Source organism: Capra hircus, chromosome 9 (genome assembly GCF_001704415.2).
Source record: "Capra hircus breed San Clemente chromosome 9, ASM170441v1, whole genome shotgun sequence".
In the NCBI taxonomy this organism is placed as follows: Eukaryota; Metazoa; Chordata; class Mammalia; order Artiodactyla; family Bovidae; genus Capra; species Capra hircus.
The window spans coordinates 61,957,485-61,982,314 of NC_030816.1; the positions used below are offsets into that span (position 1 = coordinate 61,957,485).

Genomic DNA, 24,830 nt, shown 5'->3' on the forward strand with positions numbered 1-24,830 from the left:
TTACATGTAATTACAAGTTGGGATTTGTTAAAGGCCTGAGTTTTAGTTGTTCTTTTTGCTGTTCTGTATTGGTTTTTGTGAGGATACACTAAGAGGTTTGGATTTACATGGCCTCATTACTTCAACTACCCAGTATTCCTTTCTCCTTTACTTCTAAGTCAGTATTTGATATGGCAGAAGCTATGTAACTTTGTTTGTGTGGAATGTAATTCTAATAGAATAAATTACAACAATGCCTGAGGAGGAATTACATGGCCTAACTCAGTTTTTTTGGACTGATCCAATACAAGCAGGCAGACACACTGGGGAGTATAATCACACTAAATCTTCCATCTCTCAATTAAAAGGGTACTGTGACCAATTTTTTAATGTAATAGTCTGTATAAAATAGTATGGAGTGGTTATAGAATTTTTAGCATGGGAGCCAAAAAATGGCAACATGGCAGACAGGAGGAAAACCTATCAGTTGTTCAGCCCCCGCTGCAAGCTCTTCCAGACTGCATCTGTAGAGCTAGGTCATTGACTAGAGGTGAGGGCTGTAAGTATGGATTTGAAGGCCATTAACTTAGATAGTTTAGTCCAGAAGAATGCATCAATCAAAGGGAGATAAGTTCAGAGAAAGAAGGACAAACCAGACAATCTCTAGGAGGGAATTAATGTTAGAAGGAAGAACGGAATAGGTTACCCAAAACAAGAAGAGACCTCGGAGCATGTAGTATGTCAGAGAAACTGCAGGCGAGGATGTCAACCACACGTGGGCGGCCTACGTAATGTGAGATCCAGGTAGGCTAAACAAGACAAAGAGTGAGCTTGGAATCTTCTCTCTTACATAGTGTCACTTGTAGGCTCAGAAGAGATTTCTAAATATAGAATCCAGTTCTTGGATTTCAGAATCTCTTCTGGAGTTTGAAGCTGATTGCCAAAGCCTTGAAAACTGAAGTGGGGGCATTAATCTTTGGACCTCTTAAATCCATTTCACGGACCTTTTCTAATTAAAGGGGAAAATCTGGAGACTACCTGTTCTTGCTTTTCAGAATTGTCATTATGATCTTAATTTTACTGACCACTCCCTGTTTTATGTATATACTTAAGCATCCCTAAACACACAGTTGGGAGATGCCTCACTTTTGTTGATGTAGGTTTATCTCAGGAATATTTGTCCAGACTGGGCTTTTGAGTGCAAACTGCAGTACTCCAAAATCTTGTAGGTACCTAACTATGCTCAGAAATCATTGCAGTTTTGTGGCACAGAGTCTTCCCTCCACTTTTTAATTGAAGTATAGTTGATTTATAATATTGTATTAGCTTCAGGTGTATTTCATAGTGCTTCACTACTTTTATAGATTCTTTTTTCTCTCCACTTTTAAGAATTAGGCTTTGCTTTTTTTCTGAATCCTGAGCAGGACTAGAGATTGGGGGATAGATGTTCAGTGCTTCTGGGGAGAGAGGGATGGCTAGGTCTTGGTTCTGTGACATACTGCAAGATCAAAAACATCACTGGTAAACATTTGGCAAGATTGTGATCATAATTAGGTAATGTGAGATCTTTAACATAGTTGAAAAAGACTTAAAACAGGCAATTTTGTCTGTATAACTAGAGTTTAGGTTTCTTTACTATGAAAATGGAATGTCCTCACAAGCTTGCAAAGTTATTGAAGAATTGCATAGAAGGACATGAAAATACTGTGCTAATTCTTTATTTGGGTTTCCAATCTTTACTTCTCTTCTTAAGTTACCTCCTCTGCCCTATTCCCTGCACTTTCAGCAAACCACCTTATCTCTCTCTTTAAAAAAAACTAATTGTAGGGCTCAAACACAAATTATCTTAATTTTTTCTGTGCTGTGCTCAGTCATTCAGTCGACTGTTTGTGACCCCATGTGTCTGACTCTTTGTGACCCCATGGACTGTAGCCCGCCAGGCTCTTCTGTCCATGGGGATTCTTCAGGCAAGAATTCTGGAGTGGGTTGCCATGCCCTCCTCCAGGGGATCTTCCCAACCCAGGGATCAAACCCATGTCTCTCATGTCTCCTGTATTGGCAGGCGGGTTCTTTGCCGTCTGAGCCACCAGGGAAGCCCTAATTTTCACTGCAAACCAGTAAATTTATCTAAATCTGTACCTATCCATTTCTTCTGTGCTAATCAGAACCTGTGCACATGAGCGGTTTTAATCCCATACACTTCTATGTCCTTCAGCACTTTTTTCCATTAAATGCCTTCTTTGTGTTGTATCATCAGTCTGCAACTCTCTACTGACTTTCTCCTCAGCCTGTAACTTCTTCCTATAGCCTGTATTTTCCTTTAAGTTCTCTTCCCTTCTTAGCCAAGCTTTGTTGTTGTTTATAGTTGCTAAAGTTGTGTCCGACTTTTTGCAACTCCATGGACTGTAGCCCTGCCGACTCCTTTGTCTCTGGAATTTCCCAGGCAAAAATACTAGTGTTGCCATTTCTTTCTCCAGGGGATCTTCCCAAATCAGGGATTGAACCCGTGTCTTCTGTGTTGGCAGGCAGATTTTATTTATTTATTTATTTTTTATTTTTTTTACATGTCATTAGTTTTTTATTTTTTTAATTTTAAAATCTTTAATTCTTACATGCGTTCCCAAACATGAACTCCCCTCCCACCTCCCTCCCCATAACATCTCTGTGGGTCATCCCCATGCACCAGCCCCAAGCATGCTGTATCCTGCGTCAGACATTTTTTTTTTTTTTTTACCACTGAGCCACCTGGGAAGCCCTAGCCAAGCTTTAGAGTCCCCTGAGGCTCCAGTCACCAAGGCCACAAAAGGTCTGCAGTCCTAGGATGCTCTGCTTGGAGGTCTTACTTACCCTATCTCATTTGAATCTATAAAATGGATCCACATCACTGATTCAACAGGGCTAATTATCTTGAAAGATTTTTATGCTTTGGCTTTTGAAGTCATCTTGCAATAAGTGGCTTACTTGTGATGGATTATGATTTCTTGGCCATCATTATGCTTACTTAGGAATTTTTGTGAAATAAAAATCCAACATAAAAATTGTTTTTAAATGGAATGAAATGTTTAAATACAATACTTAACAATTAATAATGTTAAATTTATATGTACTTAATTAAAAATTGATTTTAATTGTCAGCTCTCAGACATTCTTGTAGATCCTTGAAAGCTTATAGTCCTGCGCACTTAGGGCAATGAGTCCGTTTACTCCTAAGCCTAAAGCTGGCTTAGCCCCACTTCTTTACTGAAATTGCTCTGGCAGAAGCATCAGTGACCTCAATAATACCATATCCAGTCCGCTCGTCAGCACTTGTCGTACTGGACCTTGTTGCTGTATTTCAAATTGTAGATCAGGCTTTCCTTCTTAAAACTCCTTACCTTAGGGATTCCATGGTCTTCTTTTTTGTTTTTATTTTCTCATCCTCCCCAGCCCTTCCTTTCTGTACTTCATCATGGAATCTCTTTCTCTCCCCTTTAAACTTGGTGAACTCTGGCTCAGTATACTTCTACATATGCATTCACGCTGATACTGCCCACCCGCCTTGCCCAGCCCTGGCCTCTTGCCCAGCTCGGGCCCGCTTCTTCAGCACTCTGCTGGATGCAGGCACCAGAGTGTCCACACAGGCATCTCGTTCTTTATTTCTCCACTTCCTTCACTCTGCAAGGTGTGCATATTCCTCTACGTTGTTTGTCTCAGTTATTGAGAACAGTAGCCCTAGTCAGGTCTAAACCCTGGAGTTCTCCTTTTTTTCCGTAAAATTGAGAAACACTTTCCCAATCTGAAGTGGAGTAAAGAAAAACATTTAAACCCAGTTTCTTCACTGGCAGTATATAGAGACAAAATCATTTTTCTTCCAGAAATAGGATTTTAATTTTAACATATAATTTTAGAAGAACTGGCACCCCATCCCAATATTCTTGCCTGGACAGAGGCACCTGGCCATCTATAGTCCATAGGATTGCAGAGTCAGACCGCGACTGAAGCAACTTAGCCTGCTTGCATAGCTACTACCATTCCATCTTCATACAAGATGTAACTAGAGGCTACTAATCATATATTCCAATATGGGGTTATCAAAGACTTCCTTATGCAAAGGAAAATGAATAGAAAAAAAAATCATTTGAAAAACTTTTCAGTTTTGAATGTATGTATATATGTATGCACATTTGTAACTCTCAACACATGTTGAAAATATGACTTTTAATTGTACTAATTCGTTGTTTGACTTTTGTCTCTCGTTACTTGTGAGTGGTGACCACTCATTGGAAAGGTCAGGAAAGGTGCATTTTGGGTAGATTTTTACTCCATGTGCTATAGGTTAAATTTATCCTCTGAAGAATTTTAAATCTCACTGGATCGATAATATTTTTAGTGACAGAAAAATTATTTTAAAACAACAACAAAAAAAGATATAAGATGAGCAGTCACCTGTTTAGTTTTTAGCACTGGCAATTTTACAGATAGCACTGTAGATTCTGTGTGGCTAGTTTCTCTAACATAGACTTTTCAAATATATGTTTTCATTTACTTGTAAATTTATATTTTGTTCAGTTTTTAAGCTTTTAAAACAGTTTATATGGTGGGCATTATATCAAAACTGATGCTATGGCAGATATTTTAGTTTTATAAAATTCAAGTTCTATATTTTTTATGTGGGTAGATTATCATATCTAACTGGGAAAAGTTTTAAGTCCTTTCTTTACCTGTAGAGTAGCTCATTATGTTGCATCAATTATCTAATAAAGATCTAAAAAAGTAATGTATAACATAGATTTGAAATTATTTAGCATAGTTTAGGTTAAATAAAAGCTCCAATCTTTTGGAAAAAATATCAGAACTCCCTTCAGCTGATAGGCAATATATTCTATTGAAATGCACATTGGTTCTTTCTAAACTTCACTCAGAATAGTACTTAATTTTAAAATATATTTAATAGTGAATTATTTACATTCTTTTATGAATGTTATCATCATCGATGTTAGTCTGTTATCTTTCTTCTGATATACTCTCCATTAGGTTACTGCTTTTTCTGCCCAGACATGTTTGCTGTACCAGCCACACATAAGTATGGTTTGAGTTCTAAATGCTAGTATTTGGTTTTACACCTATAGATCATTTCATAAACACAGGCAGAAATCAACAAAGTAGATACATATTAATCCAAGCAAAAGTAAAAGCTGCTATAATTATGTTTCTTCATTAGGAAGGACGTTTTGTCTCTTCCATGTATATAAGAAATACTTCTCAGATAAAGATATAACTTTCATAAATTGATAAAGCTAAAATTATTAGTCTAAAACAGAGTAACACTGTTCTGTTTCAGGATAGTTTTATAAATATTCTAACTTTTAAAACATTGTAAAATCAGTGCACTTTGATAACAATAAAACAGCATGGGGGTTTTTTTAGACTTTTTTGGATTTAGAATCTTTTTGCAAGAAAAATTTGAAGTGAATTTTAATTCCAGTGTTTTCAGACTGTAGTTATCCACAGCTTATATGAAACTGTTTGCCCGTACCAGCAATTTTAATGTTTCCAACTGAACTGTTAAGCTCCTTTTTGGATATAAAATGGTACAGCTGTGCTTTTAAAATTTAGGCATATTTTACAAAATGGCTGTTATCTGCCAGCTATTGTAATAAATAGTTTGGGCTATCTTGCTGAGGAAATGATAAAAGCAAAGACTTAAAGAGAAATAGAAGCGCACAAAGTAACCTGAAGCATGTCAGTTGTGTTGGCATAGTGGGAGATGTGTAGTCACAAAAACAGATGTGGGGTAGTGAAAGATATATTTGAATAGACCAACTATACATTGAATAGACTAACTGCAGGTTGGCACGTTCCCAGGTAACACAGGAGTTAGGACCACGGACTAACTCCTATGTGGTTAGCCAGATTGCTCTTTAATTCCTGTGGAAGTGTGAACATCTGTAAACTGGAGATTGTGATAGTACCTACAACGTTAAGATTGTTGTGAGGATTAGATGAGTTGATACACACAAATGCTGGCACATAGCAGACACTATATAAGTTTTTGCTACTATAGTCATTATTAGTATTGAGTGGATGGTGACAGAAGAGCATCTGTATGGGGTTGGGGCCGATTCCAGGTCTAGTCTTCAAGGGTAAGGTAATAATCTTTGTTTCATGGCTACACAGTCAGGCTCACCCTGGCCTTTGGTGGTCCTCTGCATCCCTGGAGTTCGGTTTCCAGTGAAACAGTGTGAAACTTGCCAGTGTGTTCTCTGGTACATAACTTTTAAATTCAGAGTTCTAGCCTTGAGTTCTAAATATATATGTACAAGGTAATAGTATTTTTAATCTGTGCTTCTCTTTTGTGTAGACCTGGTAATGACAGCATTTGAGTTTATTAACAATTTATTATTCAGCATAGAACATAGGAAGGGCTGACCAGTGGTGTGGTGATAGATGCTTAACAGCCAGCTCTCTAGGTGAGCGGGGGAGCCTGATTTCTAGGGTTTGAAGTAGGAGTTCAGTGGTGTAAGTACACCCCTCTGGCAGGGTCAAGCTACCAGTATGACATGATGTCGGTAAACTTCGGGTCAAGAAGAGACATGCACACCAGCTCTCACAAGCCAGTACACTCCACAGGGGCTGGCCCTAGACCTCCATGATTGCTGTCTTAATAATTGTTGACTTTTAAAAACTTCTGTAATTACCGGGTTGGCCAACCCAATGTATATACCTTTTCATTGAAAAATACCTGAAAAGGAAGGGTATACACCAGATTAACTTTTACTCAAGCATTCTCTACCTCCTTTCCTTTCAGTGGCTTTCTGCCCCCTGGGCAGAATATTTTGCAGTGCTTCTTAGATTTCTAGAACTTTCATATTGTCTCCCTGGGCTTTCAGAAGAACATTCTAACCCTCCCATGGAGGTAATAGGGCCTGAGGGTTACTGTGCATGTTTTCCTAGTTATATTTACACTCTGCAGTTACACCTTTATTAATTCTTAGTGGGGACATAATTGATTTTGTGGCAGTGGTGGGCGACACTACCGGCGTTTGGTTGGCAGTAACCATGCAAAAGGTCCTACAGTGGTCATGATAGTCCTTACAGTTATGAGTTGCCTCCCCTTCTTCCAGTGTCAAAAGTGCTCCGATTTTTGAGTGGGGTAGGGCCAAGAGTAGCTAAGTCTTTAAATGCCAAAAATCCTTCCACATCTGTATCTGTTCTTACATTTTAAGTATTTTCACACAACACTACTGTGAGGGTGTGCCCATTTATCCAGAAGACAGTTGACTCAGATGGGAAGACTGACTGATGTCACATAGGTGGCAAGAAATAGACCCAAACTTGAACCTAGACCTTCTATTTCCAGTCTTTTTATATTACTTGATACCTGAAAATTTCTTGTAAGTCTAGGGTTCTTTTATTTCTGATCAAAATTGTTAAAAACTAGCAGAATCACAGAAACACTCAAATCCTGATGTCTGTGAAAGTTGCTCAGTTGTGTCCATCTCTTTGTGACCCCATGGACTATACAGTCCCTGGAATTCTCCAGGCCAGAATACTGGGGTGGGTAGCCTATCCCTTCTTGAGTGGATCTTTCTGACCCAGGAATTGATCCAGGGTCTCCTACATTGCAGGCGGATTCTTTACCAACTGAGCTATCAGGGAAGCCCTCATGATGTCTGTAGTTTATTTTTAGATAGTTCAGCAGAGATATTATTTTATATGCATATGTGTAGAGGGAGAAAAAGCAAATGTGGCAAAATCTTAACTGGTGAATCTCGATGAAGAGTATATGGATATTCAATATATATTATTTGACTTTTTCTGTGGGTTGGTAATTCAAAATAAAAACATTTGAGAGAAAAATAAGCAGTTTGATCATATAAAATAAAATTCTGAAAATGTTTCTTATCAATACCTTCTAATAAATGTGATAATTATAATGTTTAATTGTAAAATAAGATAAATAGCTTTATTATGTTGCGTAAGCGTGAAAATGGCCTTTAGGTGAATTGTAGTAAATTTAAAAGCCTAACAAAGCAGCAGACGCAGAAATACTTTTTATCTTTGTCACATTGACTCGCCGGGGATTTGCCTTTATACAGTAAGTGTCTTAACTTTGGTGTGCATGACAGCCTTCTTTTTTGATCCTTATGATTATTAGCACAGAGATTTCCACAAGCAGATACTTCTCTTTCTTCCCCTTCCCCATAAAAAAAAGGTCAGCCAAAGCAAACAGATAGTATAGCTGAATATGTACTCTGTCTCACAAACCTTTCATTTCAACTTTACCCAGTCCCCCTTACTCACAAAAAAAAGGTCAGTCAAAGTAAATAGATGAGAAATGTGAGGAGCTGAACGTGAACGCCTGTGCAGCTTCACGTGATCATTTTACTTCATCTTTTTCAGACAGTTGCTTTTAGTTCCTCTACATTTGTTACTCCAACCGCAAGAACTGGTGTGGCTAACCATCGGATGCTAAGTGTTGGTTTGTCGGAACAGATTCTTAAAATGATCAGAGTTGTTGAGTGTTCATGCCTTTCAGAGCTCTTAGGTGTAAATATGCTTGTAACTCTCATCATTCATCACATTTTTTGCTTTGTGACAGAGGTTCACTAAACTTCATCCCTGGTGTTAAGAAAGCATCTTAATGTAGTCGTCTCTGGTTTGCTTTTTTAATAATGAGAATATTTGCATTCACATATTTCTTTAATTCTTGCAAGGATATTTTAGTACTGAATATATTTTGTGTTAGTAAAGCATGTTGTCTGATTACAGGGTAGGACTCATCTCTTTCTTCATTTTGTCCCTGGCATCTGGGGCGTGGATATACTAACATAATTGTTTATAAATACAAGCGAATTTAAATTATATGAAAATTTATGATATCCTTTGGTCACTCTGACCTTAAGAGCCTGCAAGCAGTTGTATATAAATTAGGTTTTCACTTTGTGTTTTAAGTAGTAATTCATAAAACTGAATTTAAAGTAGAAAGTCATACTGTGATTAAAAAAATGATATTTATCAAGGAGAAAACTTGCTGTTCTCTTGTGTTTAATGTGTGTATGCTTAGTCACTAATGACTTGATTGCAAAATTTTACTATTGAACAAATTTGGAATCTTTTATTGGTATCCTGATTGTTAACTGAAGTTACAGAAATATATTTTTGTCTTTTTCTACAGTTAATTATAATATGCACTTTACTGTTATTTCTCTTTAAGCTTTATATACCTAATGGTTAAGATATTTGTAGGTATAAACCAGTAACTCTCGAGCTTATTAGTATGTTCCCAAAGATTTTTTCCATTTGACTTGTTTAAATTAGAAAATTCTTAAGGTAATTATTGTCGTACTGGAAAGATCTTTTGATGAAGTGAAGCATAAATTTGGTAGTTAAATGCTGGGTGAAAAAATGAAAATAATTTCCTATAAAATGAAACAACATATTAGAAAAAAAACTTGTAAGACTTCGGATTTTAAGTACCTTGATTCACAACTGCAGAACATTTTTCAGAATTATTTATTACTAACATTTTTCTGTAAGAATCACCAAATCCATGTCTAATTCATAACCTAATGCAAGTGCATGAAGAAATAGATCTAAAAGGAGTGAGGAATGTTAAGCCTTAGCTTAATACGGTAGAAGTCACCGCTTTGAACTTTGAATTGTGCTGATTAGTTCCAAGAGAAAATTTATGGATTTTTGTCAGTTAATTTGCATTATAATTTAAAAATTCTGTTGTGCAGTATCAGAAAGGCAACTGACTGGATTTTGTTGTGTATATTTGTACAACATCTAATGTAGATGTTGCTTTGCCTCATCTTCCATAGTAGGAAGTCAAAAGATAAAAATATAAAAATGAAAATAATCAGTGATTTCTGTGTGTGTATTATTTAGAAATATGGAATAAAATATCAGAAGAAACAGCTAAAAGAATTTAAAGTGATTGCCCCTGAGGTGAAAGGTCGAGGAGGTGCATCAGGAAGCATCTGCTCTTTGTCCTGAACCTTGCAGAAGTAATGGACTCTAATCTGTGCAATTATCATTTTTAAGAAAAGGGTTATAGAGCAGAGAACCTCAGTGTTTTCTTCTGTTAGTTATTTGCATGCGTATCAAGTCTTTATTTTGAACAATGGGGTACTTGCTACCTGTCAGCTGTTAGTAGTTTACTCTGTTCCCGGAGGACTCAGGGATAAATAATTCACCCTTGAGATCTGTCCTGAAACCCTAGTCTAGAATGTGCCAGCACTAAGTGTTCTAAAATTGAATTCTTAGAGATTTGACCTAATAGATTGAACTATATAGAGAATGCAAAGAAATAGAGGAAGACAATACAGAGAATAAAACAAAATTCAGTAGCATCCCTTTTCTTTCTCCGCTATTAGATTCTGTGTTTGTGTGTGTGTGTGCCCGTGCTTGCATGAGTGTGTGCTTGCATGCAAGTGTGAAACAGAAACCATCTTGAGCTAGCTTCAATATAAAGGGACTATTTCTCAAAATAACGGTTCTCATGAGGTTCTCCACCTGTACTGTACATTATAATCACCTGGAGAATGTTTGCACCTTCCAGTACCTGAGGTGCACCTTGGATGAGTTAAGTTTCTCAGTTGATTCCAGTAGTCAGGGTTGAGAACCACTGCCCTATTAGCCTCCCTTTCTGCCTAAGATCGCTGCTGTTTCTAATGGGAATTTGTCACATTGGTATCTTGAAATAAGTTAAGCTTAAGAGTACTGCTTTGGATGGTGATTCCCAAACCTAGTTGGTTGAGCATCAGCATTTCCTGGGGAAAGCTTTCTGGGTTCATTTCTGATCCACTCAGAATTTTCAGGAAAAAATTCTTCAACAAAGCTGGGAAGTGTGTATTTTTTGAATGTCTGGTATAAGGAGTTTTTGGTCTATCATTTGGGAACCAGGTCTAAAGGTGATTTAAACGTTACCTTATTTGTGAAGTTGGCCTTTATTGTTTCTCTATCTTGTCCTTTATATCCTCACTTAATTTTTTTATTCATCCATTCATGAAACATTCTTCGGGTGTCCTTGTGTGAGACAGACATTTTTATACATGCAAGAGATACAAATAGGATACTGTCCCTGAATTCAAGGAGGCTACTAGAGGAAAATGTGCTGTGCTTAGTCACAATCCGACTCTTTGTGACTCCATGGATTGTAGCCCGCCAGGCTCCTCTGTCCATGGGGATTCTCCAGACAAGAATACTGGAGTGGGTTGCCATGCCCTCTTCCAAGGGATCTTCCCAACCCAGGGATCAAACCGAGGTCTCCCACATTGCAGGCAGATTCTTGACCATCTGAGCTACCAGGGAAGCCCAAGAACACTGGAGTTGGCCTGTCCCTTCTCCAGGGGATCTTCCCAACCCAGGAATCGAACTGGGGTCTCCTGCATTATAGACGGATTCTTTACCAGCTGAGGTACCAGGGAATCCCCACTAGAGGACAATAGGTCTGTAAATAAATGTATAGCGGAAGCATTGTAAGTATTATGCTGGAAGCCAGAAACATGGGAGTCAGTCTTGATTTCTTCTGACCTATTAATTCCGCCTAAATTTATTTCCATCCTACCAGCCTTTCTTCATCATCACTGCTAGCACCTTAAATCCAAGCTGCTTTTTCTGCTTTCCACCTGGCTATCTCCTCAACCTTCAGATTTCAGCTCAGGGTCACTTTACTCGTGAGTTCATTCTTACATCCTTCTTCATTGTCTTTTGGGGGTACTTGTCAATTGCAATTACACTTGTGTTTTTGTGACTTTTTTTTTTATGTCAGTCTATCCCACTGGACAATGAGCTGCGGGAAGTCTGAGGTCAGCTCTCTTGCTTCTTGTGCTTGTACCTGGCATATTCTAGGACTTACAAATTGTTGAATAAATAAGTAATTAAATAATGAGGAAAGAAGCTGTTGTGACATTTTTGCTCATCACTCTAGAGTCTGCTAGTCCCAACAGTGCAAACAGAGGGACTCATAATGGTGCAGTTTGCTTAAACTTTTAAAAACATGAGAAGACCATGAGTGGTCGGTCCTCTGATCCCTAAAAAATTAAATTATGAGCAGTTCGAAAACAAAAGCCTCATAATTAACTAATTACTAATTAATTAAAACTAATGTACATATAAGACACTGAAAAGTTGCCAAAGCATTTCCCCATCTTTTTCTTGAAGTTAGGAAAGACAAAGAGTTAATAACTCCAAAGTTGAAAACAGAAAAGGAAAAGAAAGAACTTTGAAAAATATTTTAAACCTGCTGAACTCACCTATAGGCTAAATTTCAAAAGCATTAGTATAGAGATTTCACATTACATTTAAATGAAGTAAAAAGTAATTTTGGCTTAATTTTTGAAATAATTTTGATGTTTTGTTTAGACACAGTATTACATGTTTGCTGTGTTCATGAACTGTAGTCAGAGGCGAAAAGAAACTCAACCCAGACATTGTACTATGATGAATTTTTCTTTTTCCATCTCCAGTTTAAATGAAAAATGTTCCTACAGTTCTGTAATATTTTTAATCGTTGGAGGCCTTTCAAGTGTATTTACTTCCCATGAGTCAGTGATTTCATCAGCAAAGAGACAAAAAGGCACCAAGTAGTATGTGTGCTAGACCAAAACAAACATTTCACTTAAAAATAATATGTCTTACTTGACCACTTAATGATACATGTGGCCTGACTTCTCCCAATTAGAAGGAGCCAATTTTACTGCCATGATAGGCATATGAAAGTCCTGAGATGTATAGAACTTCTGGAGCCCTAGAGTCCAGAGGAAGACTGCAGGAAGAGAACTTGTCCACTCCCTCCATTGCAATTGAAGAAAACCTGGAGAAAAGCTCACCTCCTCCTTACAGGCCACCCCTTCCTGTTGCAACAGAATGGAGACAGAATTCTGGCAGTATATACATATCAAACTGTTAACAGTGGTTGCCATTGGCGGGTGGGAATGAAGAAAAATACATTTCTTTCTGTTGTTTATTGAAAGAGCCATTAGCGATTAAGAAACAAATTATAGTGTATAGTCACATTGTTCTGCTTTTGGTTTTCTCAACCGATTTAGCTTCTGCAGTTTACTGTATTCAACTTGATGTTTTTGTTAAGACATTTTAATTAGGTGAAAATCATTAATATTAATTAAATCTGAAGCTTGGGTTCTCTCTATTTAGCAGATCCTCTAAAGGCAAAAACTGGCTTCATTGTTCCACATCCATTTCTGGGTTTCACTGTTCACATGGTTTTTACCTGAGTGTTCCTTGCTGATGCTTTTATGAAGTTTTTCTGGTGTTTGTTTGTTTTCCTGTATTATGTAGGATTTGGGGGTTTTTTCAGTAGGAATATTGGTCTAGGCACCTAGTCAGCCATTCTGCTAGGAATGACTGTCTCATTGTTTTTGTACCATAATATACACTTTATATGTTACATAATTTCATAATTACATTGGAGCTGTGAAATGGTGTAATAGTCAATAATGCTATTATGACATTCACTAGACTAGCCCACCTTTCACCAAATAGTAACCTTAGACTGTTAGCATGCATTTTGTTTCATAAGGGTTTTGCAAAATGCACAGTAATACTTGATAGTTTCTCCTATGTTAAAATTAGGATGGTATGAATCTGTGGTGTGAAACTGGATGGGGCCATGACCGCCCATTAAACTGTGTATTAGAGCAAATTCAAACTGACTTTTTGAGTAGAATTTCAGCCCTCCTGCATGTGTGACTTTCTCTGTCACACTTGTTCAAGCTAAAGTTGGATGGTTTCACACACATGCCCTTATTAGTAACCAAATTTTCTTAAGGCCACCTGTCTTGTCCTTAGTGCTGCCTTATCCTTTAACTGGCTTAAAATAACAAAAGAACAATAAAAACTGTTTTCCAGAAACTCCTTAGGAGGGTATAAACAAATCCATGTTTAGCTCAATTGCTCAGTCGTGTCTGACTCTTTGCAACCCCAAGAACCTCAGCACGCCAGGCCTCCCTGTCCATCAGCAACTCCCGGAGTTCACCCAAACCCATGTCCATTGAGTCAGTGATGCCATCCAACCATCTCATCCTCTGTCGTCCCCTTCTCCTCCTGCCCTCAATCTTTCCCAGCATCAGGGTCTTCTCTAATGAGTCAGCTCTTCGCATGAGGTGGCCAAAGTGCTGGAGTTGCAGCTTCAACATCAGTTCTTCCAGTGAACACCCAGGACTGATCTCCTTTAGGATGGACTGGTTGGATCTCCTTGCAGTCCAAGGGACTCTCAAGCATCTTCTCCAACAACACAGTTCAAAAGCATCAATTCTTCGCTGCTCAGCTTTCTTTACAGTCCAACTCGCACATCCATACATGAATACTGGAAAAACCATAGCCTTGACTAGACAGACCTTTGTTGACAAAGTAATGTCTCTGCTTTTGGATATGCTGTCTAGGTTGGTCATAACTTTTCTTCCAAGGAGTAAGCGTCTTTTAATTTCATGGCTGCAGTCACCATCTGCAGTGATTTTGGAGCCCCCCAAAAAAGTAAAGTCAGCCACTGTTTCCACTGTTTCCGCATCTGTTTCCCATGAAGTGATGGGACCAGATGCCATGATCTTAGTTTTCTACATGTTGAGCGTAAAGCCAACTTTTTCACTCTCTTCTTTCACTTTCATCAGGAGGCTCTTTAGTTCTTCACTTTCTGCCATAAGGGTGGTGTTATCTTCATATCTGAGGTTATTGATACTTCTCCCGGCAATCTTGATTCCAGCTTGTGCTTCCTCCAGCCCAGTGTTTCTCATGATGTACTCTGCATATAAGTTAAATAAGCACGGTGACAATATACAGCCTTGACGTACTCCTTTTCTGATTATCTTTAAAAACAATTCTAAAACCATTTTTTATGGTTTGTATTTAATTCATTCTACTGAAAAAAAAAGTCTAAATCTCAAATGAAGTCAGAGAGCTGATACCTGGATTAAATGACCTTCCCATAGAGGGATTCTGCTAAACCACCGTTTGGTGTGATGCTATTGACTCATGAGGAAGAACCCATGAAACATCTCTGTGTTTCCTTAAGGAATGTTGAGGATGCTCTTCAGGTAATGTGAATTCCCAAGGATGAATTTCCTTTTGAAATTTCCAAGAGCAATTTGGATGTAGACACTAGGAATTCAGGGCCTGGTCATGTCTCCTATTCTGCTTTGACTGCTGAAAGGCTTAGCATCTCACGGTCCTTCCTGTCAAGTATATACAACTTCATGAATATATATTTTTGTTTACTAGTCTCATTACAGGTTTGAACTGACTTTCATACCCTTACTTTTCCTTTAACTTATATATTTTTTGCCATATTAAATGCATATTTTAAAAACCATTTTAATATTTTTGGATCAAAGTGGGTATGTACAAAATCATTTGATTATTGACTCAATGCAAATCAGTGAATAACTATGTTTCAGGAATGAAATTATGCAATTATATATTTACTTTTGCTTATAAACATTATCAAGATCTGGAAAATTAGATTTCAGTACAATTCTGTCTCTAGATCCAAATGAGCACATATGCAAAAACATCAGAGACCACTATTATAATTTCTGAGAAAGACTGCAGCCTGTACCCTCATTTGTTTGGACAAGATATTTTTCAAAAGTAAAATCACTCTCCTTAAATATTGTGTAGATTTCAGTGATCTGATAAATGGGCTGTTTATTCATTGTCTCTGTGGTTCCCCACAGTGGATTATCCATAGCAACAGTCCTTTTCAAACTTAATAAGACCAACTCTGTATTTATTAGGGAAATAATACCACCGGGTTAAACAAACTGACTGTTGGTTCTGTGTATTTACTCTCTTTCAAAGAGATCTGCTAAACCTTCAGTGTGTCCCATGTTGTAGATGATTAGGCAAGCTGAATTGGTATGACTCTGTGATTCTGAATATGCCATTTTTGTGGTGTGTGTAGAGTCAAATAATAAAGATGATGAGCAAATAAAGCTTCAGACATAAAGTACTATTTTGTGCATTGAGAACAGGACAAAATTCTTCTCTGTATAGTAGAAATCAGAGATATATTATGATAAACATTACCACTCCCAGTCTATAGAGGATAAATAGAATATTTAATTTTGGCCAAGGAAAACATATTTCAGTTTTTCTTGCCTCTAGAAATTACATTGATGTGGAATCTATAAGAAAGGCCCTGCCTCAGAAAAAAGAGAATTTCAGAATTAACAGACATTTTCATAAGAGAACAGATTCTTTTTAAAGACTTTGAATTGCTGTTGAAATGTAAATTAAACCTACTATCTGTTCACGTCACTTGTTGAGAAATGAAGTAGTATTTAAAAACACAAAATGTGAAGAGTTCATGTAATCCAATATCCTTATTTTACAGCCATGAATGCTTTTAGAATTGCTAAAAAAGCCTAGTGTCTCTCATCTCAAATGTCCTTGGACAATATTTAAAAAAAAATTAACTATAACTTATGGTCTATGAAGTATACTAATGGGAATACAATAAACTTAAACAGGAGTGCATTGATTAATAATTCCATTTGGTTTTTGTCTTTTTATATACAAAAGAAAACACATTTTTTTCTTTATTAGATTTTTACATAGATTAGTAGTGGGGCTCTGCATTTATGTTTGGTTGAGCCTGTTTTGATAAAATTTTTGCTATGTTTAATATCTTTTTTCTTAAAGTTTTTTTGTAGTTTTAATATTTAAATTATTTATTTTTCTTTGTATTCACAGATTCTGGAACTTTTCAAAGCCTGACCCTCTTCTTGAAACAGTGGAACATCATACAGAATTTACTTGTGGTTTAGATTTAAGTCTTCAGAGTCCTACTCAGGTAATGGATCAATCTCCTCATATTTTTTCCTACCCATACAGTTTACAAATAGCTCTACGTGTGGCATGCATTGCTTTTATGAACAAAATTCTTGCCTTTAGGGCAAGGTAAAGTACATTTACTTAAGAAACCTGACCTTTTTCTCTGTGTAAACTTGAGCATTTGAAAAACTAGGGAAGAAGAGGTATCCAGAAACTTGACATACTTTTCTCCTCTTGAAGGGTTAACTTTGCTGAGAGGAAAAGGATACTTCCCCCGAATTATTGTGCCTAACTTGTAGACCTCTGCCAATGGAAAGGGTGACAGGGGGAGAATGGGGTGAGGAAGGATCGGCCCCAGAGGCTGATGGAGGGCAAGCGTGTGTGCTCCTGGATTCGGCTGCCCGCTGAGCGGTTGGGATTGTGGGCCGGCCGTCTCCCTGTCAGGACTGCCACCTTCGTCTCCTCATGCCAGGTCAGAAGAGAGGCTCCGCATGTGGGACAAAGTAGAGGAGAGTGGCTGCTGTTCTGGTTACCAAACTTCATCTTTTCCCCTTTTTGTTCTCTTGAGGACTTTTAAAAATATTCTTCAGGTTTTTAATAAAGCAGCTTCAGTTTTGGAAATTGTAAACTCAGATCAGAAACACTTGACTACGTTGAGTGATAGGATACTTTAATAATGCAGGCTATGTGAAAATACCATCCTATACCTGCAACAAAATAATATGTGGAAATTCTACTGTATGACTAAGTAGTTATGCATTTATGGTAACTTTTGGAAGTTAAACACAAAGCAAATTCTGTTTCTCATTACTGTGTTCTTAAATTTAAATGAATACATGGGTTTCTTTTATTTTAGAAATTCAAGACATAATTCTGAGTTTAAAATATTCTCATTGTATGTTAAAATATTCTCATTAGCATTAGAATAACTGTTTGAAAATGACTTAGTGGCATCTAAGAAGACAAGAAATTGAAATAGTTATAAGTGAAATAGTATGATCCTTAATGTAAATACAATGTGCTTTAAATATACTATTTCCTTTTCTGAGAAAAACATTTATCATAGAAGCTGTTTTTAATAAAATAATCATTGCTATCCCAGTTTATAAAAATGTTGTAATGTGCCTATTGAAGCATGACAGTACCCAAAAAGGGACCCAAAATTAGATATTTTCCTTCTCGGATATTTCTGTTGACCCATCTCTACAGTCCCCAGCCCGTGGCCTGAGGCAGTACATGTGCATCCGTGATGCATGGCTACTCCTCATCCAGGTCTTGGAGAGTGCCAAATGTCAAATTGGTGTTTTCACTTCTTCAGATAGATACCGAGAACTGTAATTCCTGCATCATATAGTAGTTCTGTTTTTAACTTTTTGAGGACTCATTTTTTTCCCTATCGTGGCTATACCAGTTTGCATTCCCACCAACAGTATATAAAGGTTCACTTTTCTCCACATCCTCGCCAACACTTACTATTTCTTGTCTTTTTGTTAAGAGCCATTCTCACAGGTGTGAGGTGATGCTCATTGTGGTTTTGATTTGCATTTCCCTGATAGTGACGTTGAGCATCATTTCATGTATTATACCTGTATGGCTTCTTTGGAAAAATGTCTGTTCACTTCTTCTGCCCATTTTTTAATCAGATTATTTGTTTTTGGTGGTAAGTTCTTTACGTATTTTGGATAGTAACCTCTTATCAAATATATGTCTTGCAAACATAGTCTCCCACTCAGTAGGTAGGTTATCTTCTTTTTTGATGATTTCCTTCACTGGACAAAATCTTCAGTCTGATGTAGTCCCACTTGATTTTTTTTTTTTTTTCGCTTTTATTGCCTTTACTTTTGGAGTTAGAGCCAAAAAATTATTACTAGGACCAGTGTCAAGGAGCTTACTGCCTATGTTTTCTTCTAGGAGTTTTACAGTTTCACGTCTTACATTAAACTCTTTAATCCATTTTCATTTTTGTTTATGGTGTAAGATAGTGGTCCAGTCTCATTCTTACTGCCCATGGCTGTCCAGTGATTTGTGTTTTCAAAGATCGTTCTGGCTGTTGTGGGAGAACAAACCATAGGTATGACTAGAGATGGAAAGATGGAAAGATTCAGAATAAATTGTTAGATGTTTCATATGATTTAACATTTTCAGTGATTAGTTTATACTTTTCTTCTCCTTGTAAATTTATCTTTTTCCCTTTATTTTATTTATATTCTGTGTTAGACTTTAAACTTTCCTTTCAAACTAAGTTTTTTTAAAACCAACATTTTTTTTAAAAGAGCATATCTAAAATCACATTTTAATGCAAGCATTTGTTTTATTTATATTATTAATGTATCGTTTTACCAAGTAACATTAAACTCCTTTCTAGGGGAAATAAGCATCAAGTTCTTAGTTCACTTCCCTGTCTTTCTCTCACTTATCTCAGTTATCTTTTGCTATATAACAAACTTCCTTACAACCTAGTAGTTCAAACAACAATTTTCTGTGCTTACAATTAATTCTGTGATTCAACAGTTTACACCAGACGCAGCCAAGTAGTTCCTTTATTGATCTCACCTGGGGTCACTCAGATGACTCCAGTCATCTAGTGACTTAACCAGGGCTGTGTAAGATGGCTTCACATAAATACCTAGAGTATAGCACTGGTTTTCTTCTGAGCCATGTGTTTCCAGATGAGGTCAGGCTTCTTAACCTAGCAGTTGTAGATTTCCAGGAGGGTGATAGCGAGGTGTCTTTAGGACTGGACTTCAAAGTCATACAACATTCCTTCTGTTGCAAAGCAAGTTACAAGGCCAGGTCAGATTCAGAGTGACAGAGAGACTCTACCTCTTGTTGGGAGTAGCTGCAAAGAATTTGTAACCATTTAAAATCTACCACATTAACCTTTTGTTGGTAGTTTAAGTTATTTTTAACATATATTTATCCTTTATTCTCATATATATGTATTCGAGATTACTGATTGCATGTTAATTTAATTTCACTCTTTGTTCATAATTTATTCTCTTAGAAAGTATTTTTCTCTCACCTCTTAGAGAGTACCTTTCAATCTTTCAAAAATTTGTTATCTCTTGTGTTGATTCTAACAGCTATAAGACTTTGCTGACGTACTTTTGGGCTTCCATGCTTTAATAGATTCCCTGTCTTAAAAGAGATTTTTCTTGTATTTATAATTTTCTTTTTAGCTTCTCCCTTCTTAGAGATCTGAAAAATGAGATCCAAAGACATTCTTGTATTATAACCTCCTTTCTTTTTGACTGAGTATAATAAGGTCTTGTCTTTAAAAGTTTAAAACTTGACAAATAAGTGTCTGGGGTCATTCTTTAAGGATAATTGCTAGGAAATACTCCATGGCCTCTTGTTAACCAGGCTGAAATCATCTTTCACTTCAGAACATTTTTCTTTGAATTCTTTCCCTCTGATCTTGATTTGTATAGTCCTGGCATTTTCTCTTTTTTCTCTTACCCTTATTATTTCTAAATTGGAACCTTTTTTTTTTCTGTTTTTAGGCTAATGATTCTAGACCTGTAATATATGTCCATTGGTATAATTGGAATTTTCTGTATTAATGTATTTTTAGAATCCCTGACTTTGTCCCTTCAGTATCAATTCTGCTCATTGATATTTAGTTTAGTATTTATAAGCTGGGTATTTATGCATTTGGAAGATAGTTATTTCTCTTTTAAAAAGCAGACATTACTAGTTCATTCCAAGATACCTCATTTATGTGTTAATATATTGTTTTTCCTTTGATGAAATTGAGAAGTTATATTTAGAAGAAAGGATAAAGATTATCCATGGTTTTGCCACTCTAGAAAGAATCTGTATTATACCATATTAACTTGGTTCTTTTCAGCCTTTTTCCAGGAATTTTTATTTGAAGTGTAATACATACATTGGGAAACACATATTTTAAGTGTGTAATTCAGTAAGTTACCATATTTTAAGTGTGTAATTCAGTAAGTTACCAAGAAGTAACTACACTTGTGTAACAACCATTTAGGTTAAGTATGGAACACACTACCAGCATCCCAAAAAGCCTAGTCATGCTTCCTTCCAAATCTCATTCCACCTCTCCTTCCCAAAGGTAAATACTCTTCCGGTCACTTTGTGTACATGTTTTTCATTGTTGTGATTTTATCACATGTATGCATTTATCTTCTCGGACTCCAGAATATCAGTACTTAGTAATCATAATCTTTAATGAGTGAATTTCCTAGTCTATCCATGATAGGAACATTTAGCTACTTTATATAAAAGTGTGAAAGTGAAAGTGTTAGTTGCTCAGGTGTGTCCAGCTCTTTGCTACCCCAGGGACTGTAGCCCACCAGGTTCCGTCTATGGGATTGCAGGCAGATTCTTTACCGTCTGAACCACCAGGGAAGCAAGATTTTTCCTTAAAATAAAGCAGAAGAAATTTTGTGTATTTTCATTTGGGGTTGGTGAAAGATGCTTAGATTTGGTTCTGTGTGTGTGTGTGTGTATATATATGTATAAGATATATATATATATATATATATATAATCATTATGCTGTATACCTGCAACTGATGTTAACATGTCAGTTCTATCTCAGTTAAAATAAAATAATAAGAAAACAACAGAAATATTAGGCTATCATTAAAACATTCAGCTCATGTTTTGATTGAGATCCCTATTCCTATAATCATAGATACCAAGTTTAAAGGTTGACAGTAGATAAAATATTCTAAAATTCTCAGTGTGAGATTGGAAAATCAGATTTTAGAAGACAGCTAGCATTGCTGGTAGATGGGATGTACATGTCCTGTTCAGCTTTAGTCTGAGGTGGTGTTTTGTGCTTTTGTCATAGACTGGCTTTAGAGTTGAAAAGAACAGGTGCCAGAAGCACCCAGTGTTCTCAGGCATTAGGCTCTGTTGTTGCCTCTTTGAGGCTTTCATAATTGTGTAACATTTAACTTAAAATTGTATAACAACTGCTTGTTTTCCCCCAGCCACAAAACCTTCCCCTGGCCCAGCTCTGCGGGATCTTGCTGTAATTGTGTTTGTGTTGCCCCCTGCACTCCATGAACAGCCCTTGCAATGAGAGGTTCTGAATTGTTCCCACCTTAGCCTCTGTTGTTTCTGGGTTCCCTTCCTGAATCAGTCCTTCACTCTTTTACTCATTTCTCTTTCTCTAGACTATGGTGCATTGCTTCTTAAAAAACAAGCAAAAATGGTGACAGCACACAGCAAATTACTGTTTCAGAAAAACTTCATTTAGGCTCTTGGTCCTACTCAACTTGCCTCTGAAGTCTTTTTTATTTTCCAGCCCATTCTTCACAATATCTTCCCTCAGCCTTCTGTGACATCATTAACACTCTGAACATTGTCCTTACCTCCTACCTTATTGTATAAATAGACAAGAATGAATGTCTTCTTTCAGTTCTGTGACCTCAAAATATTTATGTTCAGCTCTGTTTTTTCCCCCCTTTCCATTAGGTTCCTAATTTTCTCACTGGCTTTTTCGTTCAGATCTTCGCTTCCTCAATGATCCACTGTGGGATTTTGTTTTTGTTGTAGATTTCCAGTCAGTTCTTTTCTCTATTTTCAAAACTCTCTTGACCCCACTGTCTTACCTCCCTACCAGTAAATTTAGTTTCTCTTCTATTATTAGACATCAAGAATTAGTAGCTTAACTGTTGCTTTTACTTCTCAAAGTCAACACTCTCTTTTTAGCCCCTGTACCCGTCTCCCTTTCATCATTCAATTGAAGTTAAGCCCCAAAAGGTCACCAGTAAAAGCTTCTGAAAACCAAGTTAGCCTTTTCTCAGACTTTTCTTTTTTTAGCTATATAATTTTTGTAAAAGAAAAATCTTCCCCTCCTGTTGCTTTCATGTAAACCATGCTAACCAGTTGTTCCTTACTTCTTTGCTAAATATCTCCATCTCCTATGCCAGTTTCTTCCTTACCATCCTTCCAAAAGCAGGTGTTCTCCAATATACAAGTGTTAATCCTCTTTCTTTTACATACCTTCTTCTTTAAGCTGGCCTTTAATTATATGTCAGTGATGCTTGACCTATTTATCCAATTGCTTTTGCTGTGTGATCTCAACAGATGTTTCATTACTTTTCTTTCAATATTCCTAATGTTGCATCTTGGAGCCAGACTCAAGACCTGGGAAACCATCCTAGTTTTCTTGTTTCTCTTTGCACTCCTAAAATTCAGTGGGCATCAAGCTTATGGATTTTTCCTTAGCAGTATTTCTGAAATGTGGGCCATACTCTTCCAGCTCTGCTGCCTTAGATAAGCATTTATTAGTATCTCTGCCATGTATAATCATAAGGGATTTGATTTAGGTCATACCTGAATGGTCTAGTGGTTTTCCCTACTTTCTTCAATTTAAGTCTGAATTTGGCAATAAGGAATTCATGATCTGAGCCACAGTCAGCTCCTGGTCTTGTTTATGCTGACTGTATAGAGCTTCTCCATCTTTGGCTGCAAAGAATATAATCAGTCTGATTTCTGTGTTGACTGTCTGGTGATGTCCATGTGTAGAGTCTTCTCTTGTGTTGTTGGAAGAGGGTGTTTGCTATGACCAGTGCATTTTCTTGGCAAAACTCTATTACTTTGCCCTGCTTCATTCCGTATTCCGAGGCCAAATTTTCCTGTTACTCTAGGTATTTCTTGACTTCCTACTTTTGCATCCAGTCCCCTATAATGAAAAGGACATCTTCCCATCACTTCACGGGAAATAGATGGGGAAACAGTGGAAACAGTGTCAGACTTTAATTTGGGGGGCTCCAAAATCACTGCAGATGGTGACTGAAGCCATGAAATTAAAAGATCCTTACTCCTTGGAAGAAAAGTTATGACCAACCTAGACAGTATATTCAAAAGCAGAGATATTACTTTGCCAGCAAGGGTCCGTCTAGTCAAGGCTATGGTTTTTCCAGTGGTCATGTATGGATGTGAGAGTTGGACTGTGAAGAGGGTGAGTGCTGAAGAATTGATGCTTTTGAACTGTGGTGTTGGAGAAGACTCTTGAGAGTCCCTTGGACTGCAAGGAGATCCAACCAGTCCATTCTGAAGGAGATCAGCCCTGGGATTTCTTTGGAAGGAATGATGCTGAAGCTGAAACTCCAATACTTTGGCCACCTCATGCGAAGAGTTGACTCATTGGAAAAGACTCTGATGCTGGGAGGGATTGGGGGCAGGAGGAGAAGGGGACGACAGAGGATGAGATGGCTGGATGGTATCACTGACTCGATGGACATGAGTCTGAGTGAACTCCGGGAGTTGCTGATGGACAGGGAGGCCTGGCGTGCTGCATTCATGGGGTCACAAAGAGTTGGACACGACTGAGCAACTGAACTGAACTGAACTGAACTGCCATGGATGACTGCATCTCCTAACTGGTCTCTAAGCTCTTTCCATCATTCCATTGATTTCTCAGTGCTGCTTATTGGCAGAGCTCTGTGTTATGCAAATCTGATTTTTCTTAATCCTTCACCTTAAATATATCAATGGCCCCATCGAAGGCAAGAACAAGATGAGATTTGCCACCATTATTACTGTTAGTCAACATGGTTCTAAAATTGTCACCAGTTAGTAATAGGAGAAAACAAAACGGAATATAAAAGGTAGAAAAATTTTAAAAGGTAGAAAATTTTATCTTTGTACTTCGTACAGTTGTCAAGTATTATAATCTAAGAACCTCAATTTTAAACCCATTAAAAATAATGAGTTCAATAAAAAGCAATAAAATGTATAAAAAATGAATGCCATGTGGATACACATAATCATCGGTTAAAGAGTAAAATAGGAAAATTACTTTTACATGGCAACAACTGTGTATGTGGTATGTATGATACATAGAAGAATAAAAGTTTTTAAATGTGCAGGACTCTAGGTAAAGAAAATTATATACCTTTACTAAGGGACCTTAAAAAATGACTGGAATAAATGAACAGACACATCATCTTCTTGTAGCAGAATACTCTCTTTGTGGTGGGGGGGCGGGCGGCTATCTTCCTCATCTTATAAAAGATACTGCATTTGCCTCCTAATAGATCTTTCTTGTCTGGAACACATGGTCAGCCATTCCTGTGACTGCTCTTTAAG

The 24,830-nt window shown here is 37.1% G+C and overlaps 1 protein-coding gene across 1 annotated transcript in view; it reads left to right on the plus strand.

Moving 5' to 3' along the window:
* The window catches only part of PEX7 (peroxisomal biogenesis factor 7), a 74,613-nt gene that overhangs the window by 38,021 nt on the left and 11,762 nt on the right, over positions 1-24,830 (plus strand). The window contains exon 9 of the mRNA XM_005684804.3: positions 16,675-16,774. Coding sequence (XP_005684861.2) covers positions 16,675-16,774 — 100 coding nt within the window. The remainder of the gene's footprint in view (positions 1-16,674; positions 16,775-24,830) is intronic.